Below are 15,281 nucleotides of genomic sequence, written 5' to 3' on the forward strand. Positions count from 1 at the left end.
TCACAAATTCTCCTTCTTATTTTATTAATTGAATTTAATTGTCAATACAAATGTGATGGTTTGTTACAAAGTATTGCTTGGTCTATGCTACTCATGCCCTTTGCCAGCATGCCAATAAACACCTTGCATTCATTTGTCTTTATATGCACTAGCTATTTTCCATCGTTGGCTTTTCACACGTACTCGCGAGCATGTGTTAATGTCAGCATATCTTAATGTGCATCCATCACCCTCTTTTCCGTTTCCTTCCTTGCTGTATATCTCTTTGAATTTGATTTACTTTCTCTTCCCTTCTTTCAGGATGGCCACTAAGAAAGGAAAAGAGAAAGCTACTTCCAAACCACCAGCAAGAAGAGGAACTAAAAGAGCATTAGTGGCAGAGCCTTCTTCAACCGCAGTCAAGCCATCAACAAAACGAGTCAAGAGGATAATAAAGGTTGACAAAAAGGAGAAAGACTTTCCAGCAAAGGACGCTGCGCGATTTTCCAATCGCTACTGTGAGCAGATATTCCCTATCCTGGCAGAAAGGAACTATAACAATGAATACCTTCTTATCCTCCCGTCCAATATTGCCACCTTTGTTGAGCCGCAAATTGAGCGAAGACAATGGGGTTTCCTACGAAAACAGCCAAGGTAGGTCAATCTTTCTTAGGTAGTTGAGTTCTACTCCAACTTCTACATGCCGACCCTGCAGTCTGTTTATGTCCGGCAGAAACAAGTCCCCATCACAGAAGAGGCCATTCAGCAAGCTCTGAGTCTCCCCCCTATTCCAGCAGGAATGGACACTTTTCAAGAAGCCGCCCTTCAGCGCCAGAGATACCAATTCGACTGGGACTCCGTTCTCGGAGTCATCGCATTACCTGGCAGCCGTTGGATCTACGGATACCACCGTACCCGCCCTAAGGGAATCTTGGCTTCAGCACTTACCTTGGAGGCTCACGTATGGGCACAGATCATGTCCCATTACGTCTTTCCGAGCACTGATGAGTCCTCTTTCACTACAGACATGGCTGTTCTACTATGGTGCATCCTTACAGACTAACCTCTGAATCTCTCAAGACATATCCGGAATGCTATGGAACACGTACAAATTGCGGGCAACTTATCTTTCCCCGCCTTGGTCTCAGATCTTGTCTCAGCAGCCGGAGTCTCCTACAGAGCTGGGGACACCAAAGCCATGCTTCCACGGGATGATCAATATGTCCCTAACGGGAAATACCTCAGACTTTCAGTAGCCACTACAAGCCTTCCTACTGCTCCAGTTGAAGATAATCCTTCTTCAACACCACAAGCATCCACAATTGAGAAATTGCTCCAGCAGATAATCGAACGGTTAGATCGGCAAGAACAGAAAGTAAAGATGAGAGAGCGCCGCAACGAGCGCCGATTCAAACACCTCAAGGAGCTACTCAAGGGACGCTTCAGAGACTCAGACACCCCGGACTCCACTTCCTTTACTAGCACAGGGAGCCATGACGGTCCCGATGATGGAGATACTGCTACCAGCCCACCCCTGTTTCTAACAGATGGCACCGAGGACGGTGCAAAGCCTTAAGTGTGGGGAGATCGGTTAGTACCTGACTTCCGGAGGTAAATTCTCTTCTCTGGCACCAATAATTAGGATATTTTAGTTAGATTTTCTTTCTTTTATAGAATAGAATAAATTACATAGGTTAGAATAGTTGCATGCATGTTCTACTTGATTGAAAAGACAATAAGTTGCTTTTAAAAATCTATCCTTGGAATAAAATTTCACTAATTTTTCAAAATTTTTATGATAAATCTGCTTGAGTTGTATTTGGAACATGATGTTTGAGCTAAAGAACACACAACTGTGAAAGATTTGAGCCTTTATGTATGGTTACATTATTTAACCATAATTATTTTATTCTTGTGTATTTACTTCTCTATGATTGTAATCTATATTTTGTTTTATCTTATATGTTCAATATTTATTATATTTACATGCTTGCACATGATTGAGGCCATTAATTGCTTAAACTCACTTATCCAAATCAAGCCTACCCTTTTCAATTACCCTTGTTAACCACTTTGAGCCTTTAAAACCCCATTTGTTCTATATTTTACCACATTACTAACCTTAAGCTGAAAAACAATTGCATATCCCAAATTGAATCTTTGGTTAGCTTAAGATAGAATTGTGTGTGCTAGTTAAGTATGGGAAATTGTGGGAACAAAAGTTGTTAAGGGGATGTGCCATAAAAATTTAAAGGGAATTTGGATACCTATTCATGTGAAACTATAAGAATAAAAAATCTATGTGCATTGGTAAGCTTTATTTATTTCAATTCAAAAAAAAAAAAGATGATAAACAAATAAATAAGGGGACAAAATTACCCCAATGTTAAATTCAGAATTCAAAGATCAATGCACATATGATAGAATTAAAATACAAAGTTGAAACATGAGTATGGGTTGAAAAAAAAAAGGGAATTACGGGTAGCTAGGCATGAATTTAAAAGTATATAGAATATATGTATATTAGGAGAGAGCTTAGGTTAATTAAAGATTCAATTTATAAAGCTCACTTAGCCATATGTATACCCTTACCTGCACCTTGGCCCCATTACAACCCTGAAAAGACCTCATGATGTTTGCATTGGTATATTAACTGTTGTTGATTGGTTAGGAGAAAAACAAAAGTTAGAAAACATGACTAGAGAATAATAGAGTGATTACCTTATACACTGGAGATTAGAGCGTACATACACTATCGGTGAGGGTTCAATGCTTGAATTTTCATGTTTCCTGCTTTTATAAGCTATCTGCTTGCACTTTTATCGGTTTTATTGTATAATGATAGAATTAGTGGAATTTGATTTGTAATTATTTTGAAGGGCTTATTTACTTTTGATTAAGTGGACAATAATCATATAGTTGCATTTATTTATATATGTAGGATTGCATTGCATTTCATGAGTTTCTACATGTTCATACTTATTTCCTTGTCTCCTTCAATTTAGCATGAGGACATGCTAATGTTTAAGTGTGGGGAGGTTGATAAACCACTATTTTATAGTTTATATTGTGTTTAATTGTGTGGTTTTGTCATGATCCTTACCCACTTATTCATCAATTTAGCATGCATTTAGATTTCTTTCCTAAATTCAGTGCATGTTTGAAAATTGCTTCCTAAAGACTTTAATTATTTAATTTTAATTCTCCTTTATTCCATTCGATGCCGTGATCTGTGTGTCAAGTGTTTCAGGCTTTATACGGCATGAATGAGATGGAGATTGGAGAGGAAGCTAGCAAAAATGGAAGGAACACAAGAATTTGAGGAGATAACCAGCGAGAAGTGACGCGGTCGCATGGCTCACGCGACCACGCGAAGGAGCGCAAATCGCAGTGACGCGGTAGCGTGGACGACGCGAACGCGTGGAGAGGAAAAAGCGCAAGCGACGCGTCCGCATGGATGACGCAATCGCGTGACATGTTCGATCTACATAATCTGCAGGATTCGCTGGGGGCGATTTTGGACCTTATTTTTGGCCCAGTTCTCGGCCCGGAACAGCAGACTAGAGTCAGAGAATATGCAGAAACAAGACACATTCATTCAGTAGTTTTAGATCCAGTTTTACTCTCTTAGGTTTTTCTCTCTAGGTTTTGAGTATTCTAATTTTGAATTGATCCGAGCATTGGAACATTGAGAAGAGTTATTTCCCTCATCAAGACTTCGTCATTCTAGTTCGTTTTCTTAACTTGGTTTCATTCTTCCATGTTCTTTGCTTTGTTCAATTTTGTATTTGAATGCTTTTATGATTAATTAATGCAAGGATTATTTCTTCTTAATTCAATTTCAATTTCAATAATCATGTCTTCTTTTAATTCCCTTTTATGTGCTATGGATTCTTTATTTACAATGTGTGAATAGTTTCCTTACTTGATGGGAAGTTGATTAAAAGGAACTCTTGAGTTGGAAGGATTGAAGGAAAAATTTGTAATTGGGTTAAATGTTGGATTGCTATCCTGTCACCGACGCCAATCCCTTTGAACTAAGTGGGTTGCAACTTGTGAACAGATCTGGCATTCCAACTTGTTTGACTTTCCCTTACCTATTAAGGATAACCAAACAGAGTAACCGTTAATTATAAATCAATCTTAAAAATCACTCCATCAATGATAGAGATTCTAACCAATCAATTTCCAGTCAAGGCTTTTATTTATATTATTTAAAATTCCTCAATTTAAATTCCAATTTACATAGCTCAACTTCTTGGAACATCTGATTAATAAAACAGCATACTTTTCTGCAACTCGTTGGGAGACGACCTGGGACTTAAAACTCCCAGTAATTTTAATTTAAACTCTCTGTGACATATTTCTAAATTGATAGGCAGATTTTCGGTGAGTTAAGAACTATACTTGCAACGTAACCATTTTAATAAATTTTTAATTCACCAGCTTCTACGTCCCATCAGTCCACCCCATACTATTATATATTGTTGGAAAGCCATGGATGTCTACTTTCTAACGCTTTTGGAAGCGCATCATTTGGAGCTCTACAACTCGAGTTATACTTCTTGGAAGGTGAAGAGGTCAGCTGGCCTTACTACAGGTTGATACCATTTTCATCTTTGCACTTTCGGGGCAGGTTTTCTCCCTCAAATTTAGTGTCCACCATGTAGTGCTATATATGCTTGGAAAGCTCTGGAATCCTACTTTCCAATGCCACTGGAATCACCTCATTTGGAGCTTTGTGGCTCAAGTTATTCTTGTTTGAAGAAGGCATGGTCAGGCTGCTGGGTGAGACTTTTGCCCACATTAACTACCACGTTAATGTAGTTAACGTGGAAGCTAACGTGGGTCTTTTTGCTTCGCAAACGTTAGTGGAGATCACCTTTTCCACTAACTTTGGCATCTCCCTTTCCTTCCACGTTAGTTCCCACGTTAATGTAACTAACGTGGAGACTAACGTGGGTCTTCTTGCACCTTCGCTTGCATTATTGGCACTCACTTTTGCCACTAACGCTGTTCCTTCTTCAAAGTTGATGCCATTAAAGTTCCCACAAACGTTCCAACTTTCCTTCCTTCCACGTTAGTGGCCAAGTTAGTGGTACTAACGTAGCCACTAACGTGGCTCTTCTTTGCTTCTTGTTACCTGAAATCAATCAAACAAAGTGCATCAAAGTCTTGCTCTTAATCATGGGATCATGCATCATCCATTTTATCATTCAATTCATGCATAATTCTCATGAAATTATTCAAAATTCACAATGTTTACTTGAATCAAGGTGTGAATGCATTTTCATCCAAATACTTGCTTATTTCCTAGAAAAATGCATGAAACCACCCTAAAGCATACAAAAAATGGCTAGTAAAACTAGCCAAGATGCCCTGTGATACGTGGAAAACTTGTCTCGCAACAAATTTCCTTCGGCAAGTGTACCGAATTCATCGTCAAGTAAAAACTCACAATAGAGTGAGGTCGAATCCCACATAGATTGATTGATCAAGCAACTTTAATTAAAGGAATGTTCTAGTTGAGCGAACCAGAATTTGAGTTGGGAATTTGTAGAAAATTAAATGACGGAAAAGTAAATAGTGGAAACAGTAAATGCTGGAAATAAAGAGCTGAATGTAAATGGCGAAAAGTAAATTGCAGAATCTTAAATGGGGATGGGGCAATTGCTCATAAAAGTAAATCGCAGAAATTAAAGAGAATGGGTAAGATCAGAAATGGGGAGTTCATTGGGCTCAGGAGATGTTGCATTCTCCGGATCAAGTTCATTTTCATCTATTCCTCAATCAATGCATTCATTGATCTCCTTGGCAATCTTAAGTGATTGAATTACAATTCCTTGTAATTTAATCTCTCAAATCTTGATCAATAGCCAATTCCTTGGTCAATTGCTCATGAGAAGAGATGAAGTATGGTCACTGATTATACCACATGCATTTCCCAAATCAAGTGTTGGAAGGATTATAGTCACATATCCATCCACACCCAATTTGGTCCAGCATAAGAAAGCATTTCTAGCATGATCCCTTCATTCCTCTTTCAAGGTTCAGAAGTGATCCAAGTATGAATAGCTTCTTTTCCAAGATAACTACCCAATTGGATGAAGATCGAAAGCTTTCTAGTAAAATCAAGAGAAAAGATAGAAGAAGGGGAATGAAAAACTAAAATTGATCCATCAAATTACAACAGAGCTCCCTAACCCAATGAAAGGGGTTTAGTTGTTCATAGCTCTGGAAAATGAAAACAAAGATGGAAAATACATGCTGAAAGTAAACTAGAAGTGCAGAGAAAGTAAAATACAGAGAGTAATTCTAGGCCAAAGGCTCCCTAAAGTTTTCAGCCTCCTAACTAATTCAAAGCTACTCCTATATATACTACTCTTCTGATCTTCTAGTTGGCTCTTCAAGTCTTAGGTATGGGCCTTTGGATCCTGAGTTTGAAGCAGTTATCTTCTTCATTGGGCTTAGCTTTGCTTGCAGAGAGAAAGTGTGAAGTAGGCAGGGACTTTTAGCTCAGGACGTTAGTGGTGTTAACGTTAATTGAAAGTGTGTGTTCGAGAACGTTAGTGACAATCACCTTTTTCACTAACGTTGCTCACCCAAGTATGAACCACGTTAACCTCAACGTTAGTAGCACAAACGTTACCACTAACGTTGCCTCTTGGTCCTTCGCACACGTTATTGGGACTTACCTTTCCCAATAACATTGATGAGCCTCCCCCTTCTTTACGTTAGAGTCCACGTTAAATTAGTTAACGTGGCTCTTAACGTAAGCTTGCCAATCCTTCGAGAACGTTAGTGACACTTACCTTTGTCACTAACGTTCCAATGTGCCCCTATTTCTCACGTTAGAGTCCACGTTAACTAGGTTAACGTGGCTTCTAACGTAGTCATGCTAGCCATCTCCAACGTTAGTGACAAAGGTGAGTGTCACTAATGTTGGCTCATTACCTCTTTATCCACGTTAGCTTGCACGTTAACTAAGTTAACGTGGAAGCTAACGTTGCTCATGGTGGCTCTTGGTGGTTCACCCCAACGTTAGTGATAAAGGTAAGTGTCACTAACGTTGGCGACCAATTGCTCTCTCCATGTTAGCTTCCACGTTAACTAAGTTAACGTGGGAGTTAACGTGGCTTATGGAAGCTTGGCCAACATTAGTGACAAAGGTGAATGTCACTAACGTTGGCTTCCCTTTTGCTCCTTAACGTTAGAAGCCACGTTAACTAAGTTAACGTGGCAACTAACGTGGCCAATTATGAGCTTGGTCCAACGTTAGTGACAAAGGGGAGTGTCACTAACGTTGGCCTTATTGTCTTCTCACTACAAGAAATAAGGCCTATCGGTACCCTTTTTTCTTGCCACGCTTTAAAAGCGTGGCCAAAAGTGATCAATGGCCACGCTTTTATGAGGGTAGCCACTAATTTGTGATTTGGCCACGCTTTTTTTGTCACGCTTCAAAAGCGTGGCCATAGAGAGATTTTGGCACGCTTTTATGAGGGTGACCACTGATTTATGATTTGACCACCCTTTTTTTTGTCACACTTCAAAAGCGTGGCCATAGAGAGAAACAGGTACGCTTTTAAAGCGTGGCTGGTTTGTCGGGATACGGGCACATTTTTAAAGCGTGCCTATATCCTCTAATGATTTGGAACCCTAAAAAAATGTGACAATAGGGTTCCCAATTAATTTAATTTCTCACTCAAACACTTCATTTTTTTTATCAAAACTCTCAAAACAGCCCTCACTTAAGTGAGAACCAAACCCTCGAAGCCTCTTCATTACTCAACTAAGAACCCTAAACCTTCGCAGCCCTCTCAGCTCGCAGCCCTCTTCATCATTGAGAAGTGAGAATCCCTTCATCTTTCAGCTCGTAGCCCCCTCTTAACTTGCAACCCTCTATCCTTCTCTTGCAATCATTTATCCCACTTTTGTAACTCTTGGAAACTTCAATCGGTGCTGCCTCCGTCGACGAACCCTCCATCGGCGCGCCCTCCGTTGGCATTCAGTCTCGCTCGCAAGGCCTCCATCGGCGCTCGCTCTCTCTCGCTCAAACCTTACCTCCATCGACGCTGACTCAATCGTCGCTGCCTCTCCCGCAATCGTCGTTCCTCCCTCAATCGGCGCTCAACCCTCATCGTAACACAAGAAGGTACAGATTTAATCCCTTTTTGTTTCTCTATTTCAACCCTCACCATAACGCTGATTAATGTTTTCCGGAACCCAAAGAACAAGGAAATGTTGCCGGAAAACTTCAAAGAACAGCTTGCTTTGTCTGTGAGAAGCATCCAGTGGAGCTATACAATATTCTGATCTACTTCATCTACCCAACCCGGGTACTAACTTCTAACTAACTGTTTCCTTGAATTTCAGTTCTGTTTTGGGATTTTTTTTTTCATTTTCTGTTTCTTGAATATTTGTTGTTTGTGAAAATACCTCACTGGACTTCATATGACGAGACACATCATGACTTGTTTCTTCTTCTGCTTCTTCTTCTCTAATATGAACAACTCAATACAATAGCTTCTTAGACAACACCACAATTCTCGTCCTTTTTCATACTGATAACATTGTCGTGATTTGAGTACTCATCTTATATTATGTTTTTGTTATTTTTGGTCCAAAGTTTCAATCTTTTGAATTTTATTTTAGGCTATAAGGGTTGCTGCCATGAACTGTATTGATGGGCTAAGCATTGGGGCTCGTATTGCATGTTCTAGCAAGAAAAATGGTACTTAACTGTCAGAACAATTGGACTTAGCTATTACTTCTTAATTAATATTACCTTGATATTAAGATTTTCTAAACAGGAAACAAATGTCTTAATTGATGGTTACTATACTTGTGAAAATGTTTCTATAACAAATGCTTGTTATGCATGCTTTAGTTTGTTGAAGGGGTGCATGGGTATTATTAAAACTCATTCTTCATCTTATACAGTAAAAAGAGGTAAATAAAACTGCAACTGTGATAATGGAGATGCAATGATTTCTGAAATTATAAAATCCTCTTTCTTGCAAGAATTAAACCTTTTGTGTTTGGTCTATATGTCTACTTAATTCATTATCATGCTCCTAATTTTATATTGCAACAGCTGGTTGGCTAATACATACAAATCCATTGCCTTGTATAATCCAATATTTAAGTTGGTAAAACCAGAAGGCAATTAACTCGTTGATATATATAAAAGTTTACATGGTGAGATGTGAATCATTTAATGGAGCACCTCATATCGATACTTTTACTTCTACTTCTACTTACTGCTATTATTATTTTTATCAGTGCACAAAGTGATGGCAAATCTGATCAGGTCAATTTTTACATTATATATTCATGAGGTTGTTTCTTTTTCTGTCTCTCTCTGAGTTTCTTTGTTTTTTGCATCACCCATTTTAATTCTCTTGTTAATAAACCGAGGTGGGTCTATGAGCTCTGAACTTGTTTCTTCAATTGTCTATTTTTAGGTTAATTGATTGTAAACATTTTGATTCCTCTATTTCCTGAGAATTTGAGCTGTTTCCTGAGAATTTGAGCATGGTTTTGATTCCTCTGTTTGTTTAGCAAATGTCCTTGAACTGATCTGAACTTTAATATGCATGGTTTGTTTAGCAAATGATTTTGATTCCTTTGTGGCTCACCTTCTATCAGTGGCTACTATTGTCATGGTCTGGCTTTGGAACATACACTTTAGGGGTTTAGTTTTTAATACATTTATTTATATATAACACAAGATAATCATATAATATTACACAAGTTGAAGTTACTAATCTATATTAAGCCTTTATATATCTTATATTTGTGACTATTATTATATATAAATTGTCAATATATAGTTAGTGAAGTACCCCTAACTTACGTATTTCTTTTTCTTGATACAGATCCACCTTGTTCTTTTGCTAATTGGATTAATAATCATGGGAGGTGAAGGTAACCAAAAAACTTTCACAAGATACCGTTTTAGTATCTGTGTTGATTCCTGAACTGCTTTTTTTTTTAAGGAAAAAAAATCTAGTGTGAATCTAATATTTTTTTAAAGATATTTGAGCATTAGTTTTCTCTGAATTTGATTTTCATTCTTTTTACCAAATTATGGAAATTAGATGAATAGTTTGATACAAAAGAAACTGAATGATAAACCTTGAAAGTTTCGGTCTCATTAATGCTCTATTCTGTTTGGCATTACTCTGTTTCAGAATTTTCTCTAGTCTTTCATTATTTTAATCTCTCATTCAATTTGTTACTCCACCTAGGTACCAAGCATAATATAACTTATGAAAAATGAGGTGTTTGAAGGATGCTGCTGAACCACCTTTGAACAAGATGCATCCCCATGAGAACTCATCATGTCACTAATGGTAAGATTTTTATCCTCACTTGCTAGGGGCACATAACCTCCCTCTTTGTACACCTTATATTGATCATTCAGCATATAGCTAAAGCTTCTACAATATTCCTGATGGTTTCCCTGTTTATCCCTACTTTTATTAAGAACCTATTCTGCTGCTGTTTTTGTTTCATGAGAGTTAGGCTTAGCTAGAGCTGCTTGTTATTTTCCTTTTTGATTAATTAGAGCATTCCTCTTGGTTTGATTAGTGGAGATAGCGCCTTTTTTATTTGAGACAGAGCTTTGCGATTTGGTTTTTTGCATGTTAGGTTTGGGATTCTGAATAGTAACTATTTTTTGCCCGTGACTTTTAGGGATTTCCTTGCTTTTGATGGCTTGATTATTTCCTTTCTGGGAGTGGCCAGCATGATGAATGATTTATTAATATTATATTTTAGGGGGATTTGGTTTTCTGTAGGAATTTTAAGTTTTAATATGCAAAGTATATATAATTTCTTAATGAGTGGAAGATCAAATTTTGGATATTGCGTTGCAAAGTTGTTTAATCAGTTTTTTTGTTGGCGAGCGAAGACGCTATATTTTGTGAACATGTTCTAATTGATTCATTTTTGCAGTGTTTGTGAAATCGCAGTTGGTGAAGCACGTTATTTTAACTTCTTTAATTGCTGCTGTTACATTTAATGGAAGGCTTCTGACTCCTAAAGCAGTAGTTGATGACACCTGGTTTTTCGATCACGAACTTTGTAAGGAGTCGAAGGTATGTGCCATGTCCCTACAATTGTTATCATATTCCCCTAATTAGGTCAAATTAGTAGGAGTGGAATTAGCTTTATGTTTTGCTGATTTAATTTTGATTCATATGAATAAGCTCAATCCCTTGTAAATTTGAGACTTTGGTACCACCAATTTTGTTTCCCATTTTCCTTTTTTTTCCAGTCATGGTACTGGTATGTGCTTTCAAAGACATTGGCTGAAGATGCTGCTTGGAAATTTGCAAAAAAAAAAAAAAAATTAACCCAGTAATGGTGATTGGACCTCTTCTGCAACCAGTACTTAACACAAGTGCTGCTGGTGTTTTGAATGTAACTAATGGTAATTTTTAAAATTCTATTTCTGCATGTGGAAATGAAAATTGAAATAGTAAATGATAAAAGTACAATATATAATGTGTAAGTCTATAAAGCTTATCTTTCTCTTATGATGTGTTTGTCAATGTGATGTTGATTCAAGTGTCTTAATGTGTGGTTCAGGAGAAGAAGCCTTATTCCAATAAAGTTGCTAAGCTTAAAGCAGAATATGAGAAGGCTATGGAAAGTTATAATGCTGCTGAAGCAGGAGGAGAAAAGGGAGAAGGAGAAGGAGAGCATGAAGAGGGCTAATGAAAAATATGATAAGGAAGAAGATGCGGCCAGTGAAGATGAGGAGTTTTAAAAGCAAATGGTAGCAGGAGTTCTTCCCACATCAACTTTTTGTTAATCATAGTTCTGCTGTATATCACATTTTGGTTTTCCATCCTTCATATCTTTGGGAACATTATAGTTTTAATTTAAATTATTATAGCATGTAAATAATTCATGTAAATCAATAAAAAATCAATTCTTATGCCTTCTAATTTTCTCTTTTTAATTATTATTATAGAATTGTAATTTTTCAATTATTATTATGCATTCTAATTTTTTCCTTTTTTTTTAATTTGACAAAAGAATAGGCCACGCTTTGAAAGCGTGGCAAAAGGCTTTAGTGGGAAAGCCACGCTTCAAAAGTGTGGCTGTATGTGCTCTATCGGCACGCTTCAAAAGCGTGGCGATATGTGAACTTTTCGGTACGTTTTTAAAGCGTACCGATAGATTAACACCTATGGCCACGCTTTTAAGCATGGCAAGAGTTGAAAGCGTGGCCAAAAAGAAAGCGTGCCGATAGATCCACAAAAGCGTGGCGATAGAGCAACCGGCACGCTGGCAGATGTGACCCTTTCAAAAGCGTGCCGATAGCTCAAAAAGCGTGGCGAAAAGCTATCGGCACATTTTTTAGCACTTTTCGACACGCTTTAAAAGCGTGGCAGAAAGCTTATTTTCTTGTAGTGTCTTCCACGTTAGAGTTCACGTTAACTAAGTTAACGTGACTCTTAACGTGGGCTATGATGGCTTCGGGGGCGTTATTGGCGATTACTTTTCTCATTAACTTTGCAAGTTAGCTCCCATTCCACGTCAGAGGTCACGTTAGTTAGATTAACGTGGCTGCTAACGTGATTCTTCCTTGCTTCTTTTGTCCTGAAATCAAGCAATAAAGTGCATCAAAGTTCTAATCCAAGTCATGGGAAATACAACATCCAATTTGTCATTAAATTCATGCAAAATCCTCATGAAATCATGTAAAGTGCACAATGTATGCTTGAATCAAGATGTAAGTGAATATCTACCCAAAAAGAGCTTATTTTCTAAGAAAATGCATGAAACTACCCTAAAAACAGTAAAGAAAAGGTCAGTGAAACTGGCCAAAATGCCCTGGCATCACAACACCAAACTTAAAGCTTGGTTGTCCCTAAGCAAGTACTGGAACAAGAGAATGATGAATGGAATGCCAAGAGAAATGAGTCATTCTTGTGGAAGTCATGTTTCTGGTTTTATGGTGGTTTCATGCATAGAAACTTAGGTTCATTCCTTCACTGGCTTTTAGACCTTTATCATGTCCTAGAATACTCACTTTGATTGCATCCCATGAGATTTTTATTCATTGATCCTTTTGTTGTCATTTCAGGGCTTATTTGTGTTCTTAGGCTAAGTGCTCTATAAGGGGGAACTCTTTAAAATAAGCTTTCAGCCAATACTCCCAAACCAGTTGGTTCATGGTACTAGGTGTTGAAGCACCCCTAAGGACTTACTTCCTCAAGTCTCTCCCCCATACATACACACCATAGGCACATGGTTTGTTTATTTTCTTTCCTTGAGGTCTTGGTGTCCAGCACCTCTTTGGGTTACTAAATGTTCTGTAGAAAAGATTGCTCTTGATAGTGGACTTTCAGCTGATAATCCCGGGTTAGTTAACCCAAGTTACCAAGTGATAAAGCACCCCTGAGAGCTTAGTAATCCAAGCAGATCCTTGGTACAGGAACACCACAGACACATCCCTCAAGACTCGAACCCTTGGTGCCTAGCCTCTTTTCTTGCTATTTTTCTTTTATTCTTCAACTTTGATTGTTCTTTCCCTTTTTCTTATTAGGATCTTATTATTTAGCTAGTCTCATGGGTATGTTCAAAGCATAGTATTCATGACAGATAGTTGTCTTCCCACCTTGTGGTTAAACCAACTTAGCTAATTTATGACCACACCACAAACTCAGGAACTTACTCCATAGTATGAACTTCACTATGGTCTTTTATAAAGCACTCATTCTCTTTTTCATATGATTCAAAAGGACAAGCATACAAGTAAGCAAAGTGAAGGTGCAGTGACATAAAGACTAGCAAGCATAGACCTATTCAACAAAAAGCTTAAAAGACAGAATTGAAAAAGGTTCAAACTAACATGGAAGCATGTTCTATTTCATACAAGATCTTCCTTATTTAAAGCATAGAAAAAGATGGACCAAAGAAGGAACTCCACCACCTTTTACTCATGTGGTTGCCTATGCTCTCCTCCTTGCTTGTCCTCTTTGTGTCCTCTAGCATTTCCTTGCACCCGTGCCAATCTTGCTTGCTTCCAATCCTCAAGTGCCTTCCTCACTGATTCATGACTCTCTTCCACCCTTTGTCTTTCTTCTCGTGCTAATTCATCCCTCATTTCTTCATACCTTGTGATTCTTGGATGCAATATAGGGAGCTGTCCTACCAAGTATCCGAGCCTGGCTTGAGTGTTTATATGATGCCCAGTCTCGCTCATGTAAACTCCTTCTGCGAATGCCCTTTGCTCGTCCAATAGTTCTGCCTGTTCTATTTGTCTTCGATGCATCTCATGTATGTGTGCACCTTGATGTGCTTGGATGTTGATTAGCTTCTGGATAGACTCTTGTTGTTGATTTTGTCTTTGTTCTATCCTGTGGAATGTTTCACTCCATTATTGTCCATGACTCAGTTGCTGCTCCATCATTTGCTTTTGCCACTCCCCTTGTTGAGTCATCCATCTTGAGAGTGATTCCTCTTGCTGCCCCATCATTTGTAGTTAAAGCTCTTTCTATGCTCCTTGGCTTTCCAAATATTGTCGAGATAGGCCATTAATGGCTTCCTGTAGTTGGTGTATATCCAAAGTGGCTGGTGCTTGCCCCTCTAAGACTTGTCCTTCTACTACTTGAGGGGCTGGCCTCTTCCTTTGCTTCTGTTGAGGCAGGGGAGATGTGGTAGCATGCATCCATCGAACGGTTATTGGAATGCCTTCTTTTATCCACACAGGATCCTCATCTTCAAACACCACCCCAGCTTTCTTGCATAGTCGGTAAATAGTGTTGGGGTAACCTAACTTTCCTCTTGAGTCGCTTTTCTCTGCCATCTTTCTAATGCCTACGGCTATAAGTTCATGAACCTTGATCTCTCCTCCTTTGAGTATACAGTGCACCATTGTGGCTCTCTTGAGATTCACCTCCGAGTTGTTCCCTGCTGGGAGGATAGACCTCCTTACAATTTCGAACCACCCTTTTGCTTCCGGAGTGAGGTCTGCTCTCTTGATGAACCTTGGTTTACTATCCGCATATCTTTCCCAGTCAGCTCCGGGTACACAAATATCTTGCATAATCTGCTCATAATTAGAGTTGTTGTCCAGTCTTGAATGATAACTCTCTTCTTCAAACGGTATGGACCGTAGCTTTAATGCCCTCATGACACTAATGGGACCGAAATCCACAGTCTTTCCTCTTACAAAGCTTGTATATGACTCATCTGCCTTATCATATCGGACCGCATTTGCATAAAATTCTCTTACAAGATTTGCATTCACCTTAATGACCGGATCTGTGAGGAGCTCCCAT

The 15,281-nt window shown here is 38.4% G+C and overlaps 1 protein-coding gene across 1 annotated transcript; it reads left to right on the top strand.

Moving 5' to 3' along the window:
* The first annotated feature begins 10,309 nt into the window (after nt 1–10,309).
* Nucleotides 10,310–11,703, top strand: LOC148564133 (phenylacetaldehyde reductase-like). The gene is made up of 3 exons (XM_088486561.1): nt 10,310–10,334; nt 10,939–11,081; nt 11,575–11,703. The coding sequence occupies exons 1-3, from the start codon at nt 10,310–10,312 to the stop codon at nt 11,701–11,703; spliced, it is 297 nt and encodes a 98-aa protein (XP_088342687.1).
* The last annotated feature ends 3,578 nt before the right edge of the window (nt 11,704–15,281 follow it).

This window comes from Arachis ipaensis, chromosome B5 (assembly GCF_059453495.1).
Source record: "Arachis ipaensis isolate K30076 ecotype BB chromosome B5, ASM5945349v1, whole genome shotgun sequence".
Lineage (NCBI taxonomy): Eukaryota > Viridiplantae > Streptophyta > Magnoliopsida > Fabales > Fabaceae > Arachis > Arachis ipaensis.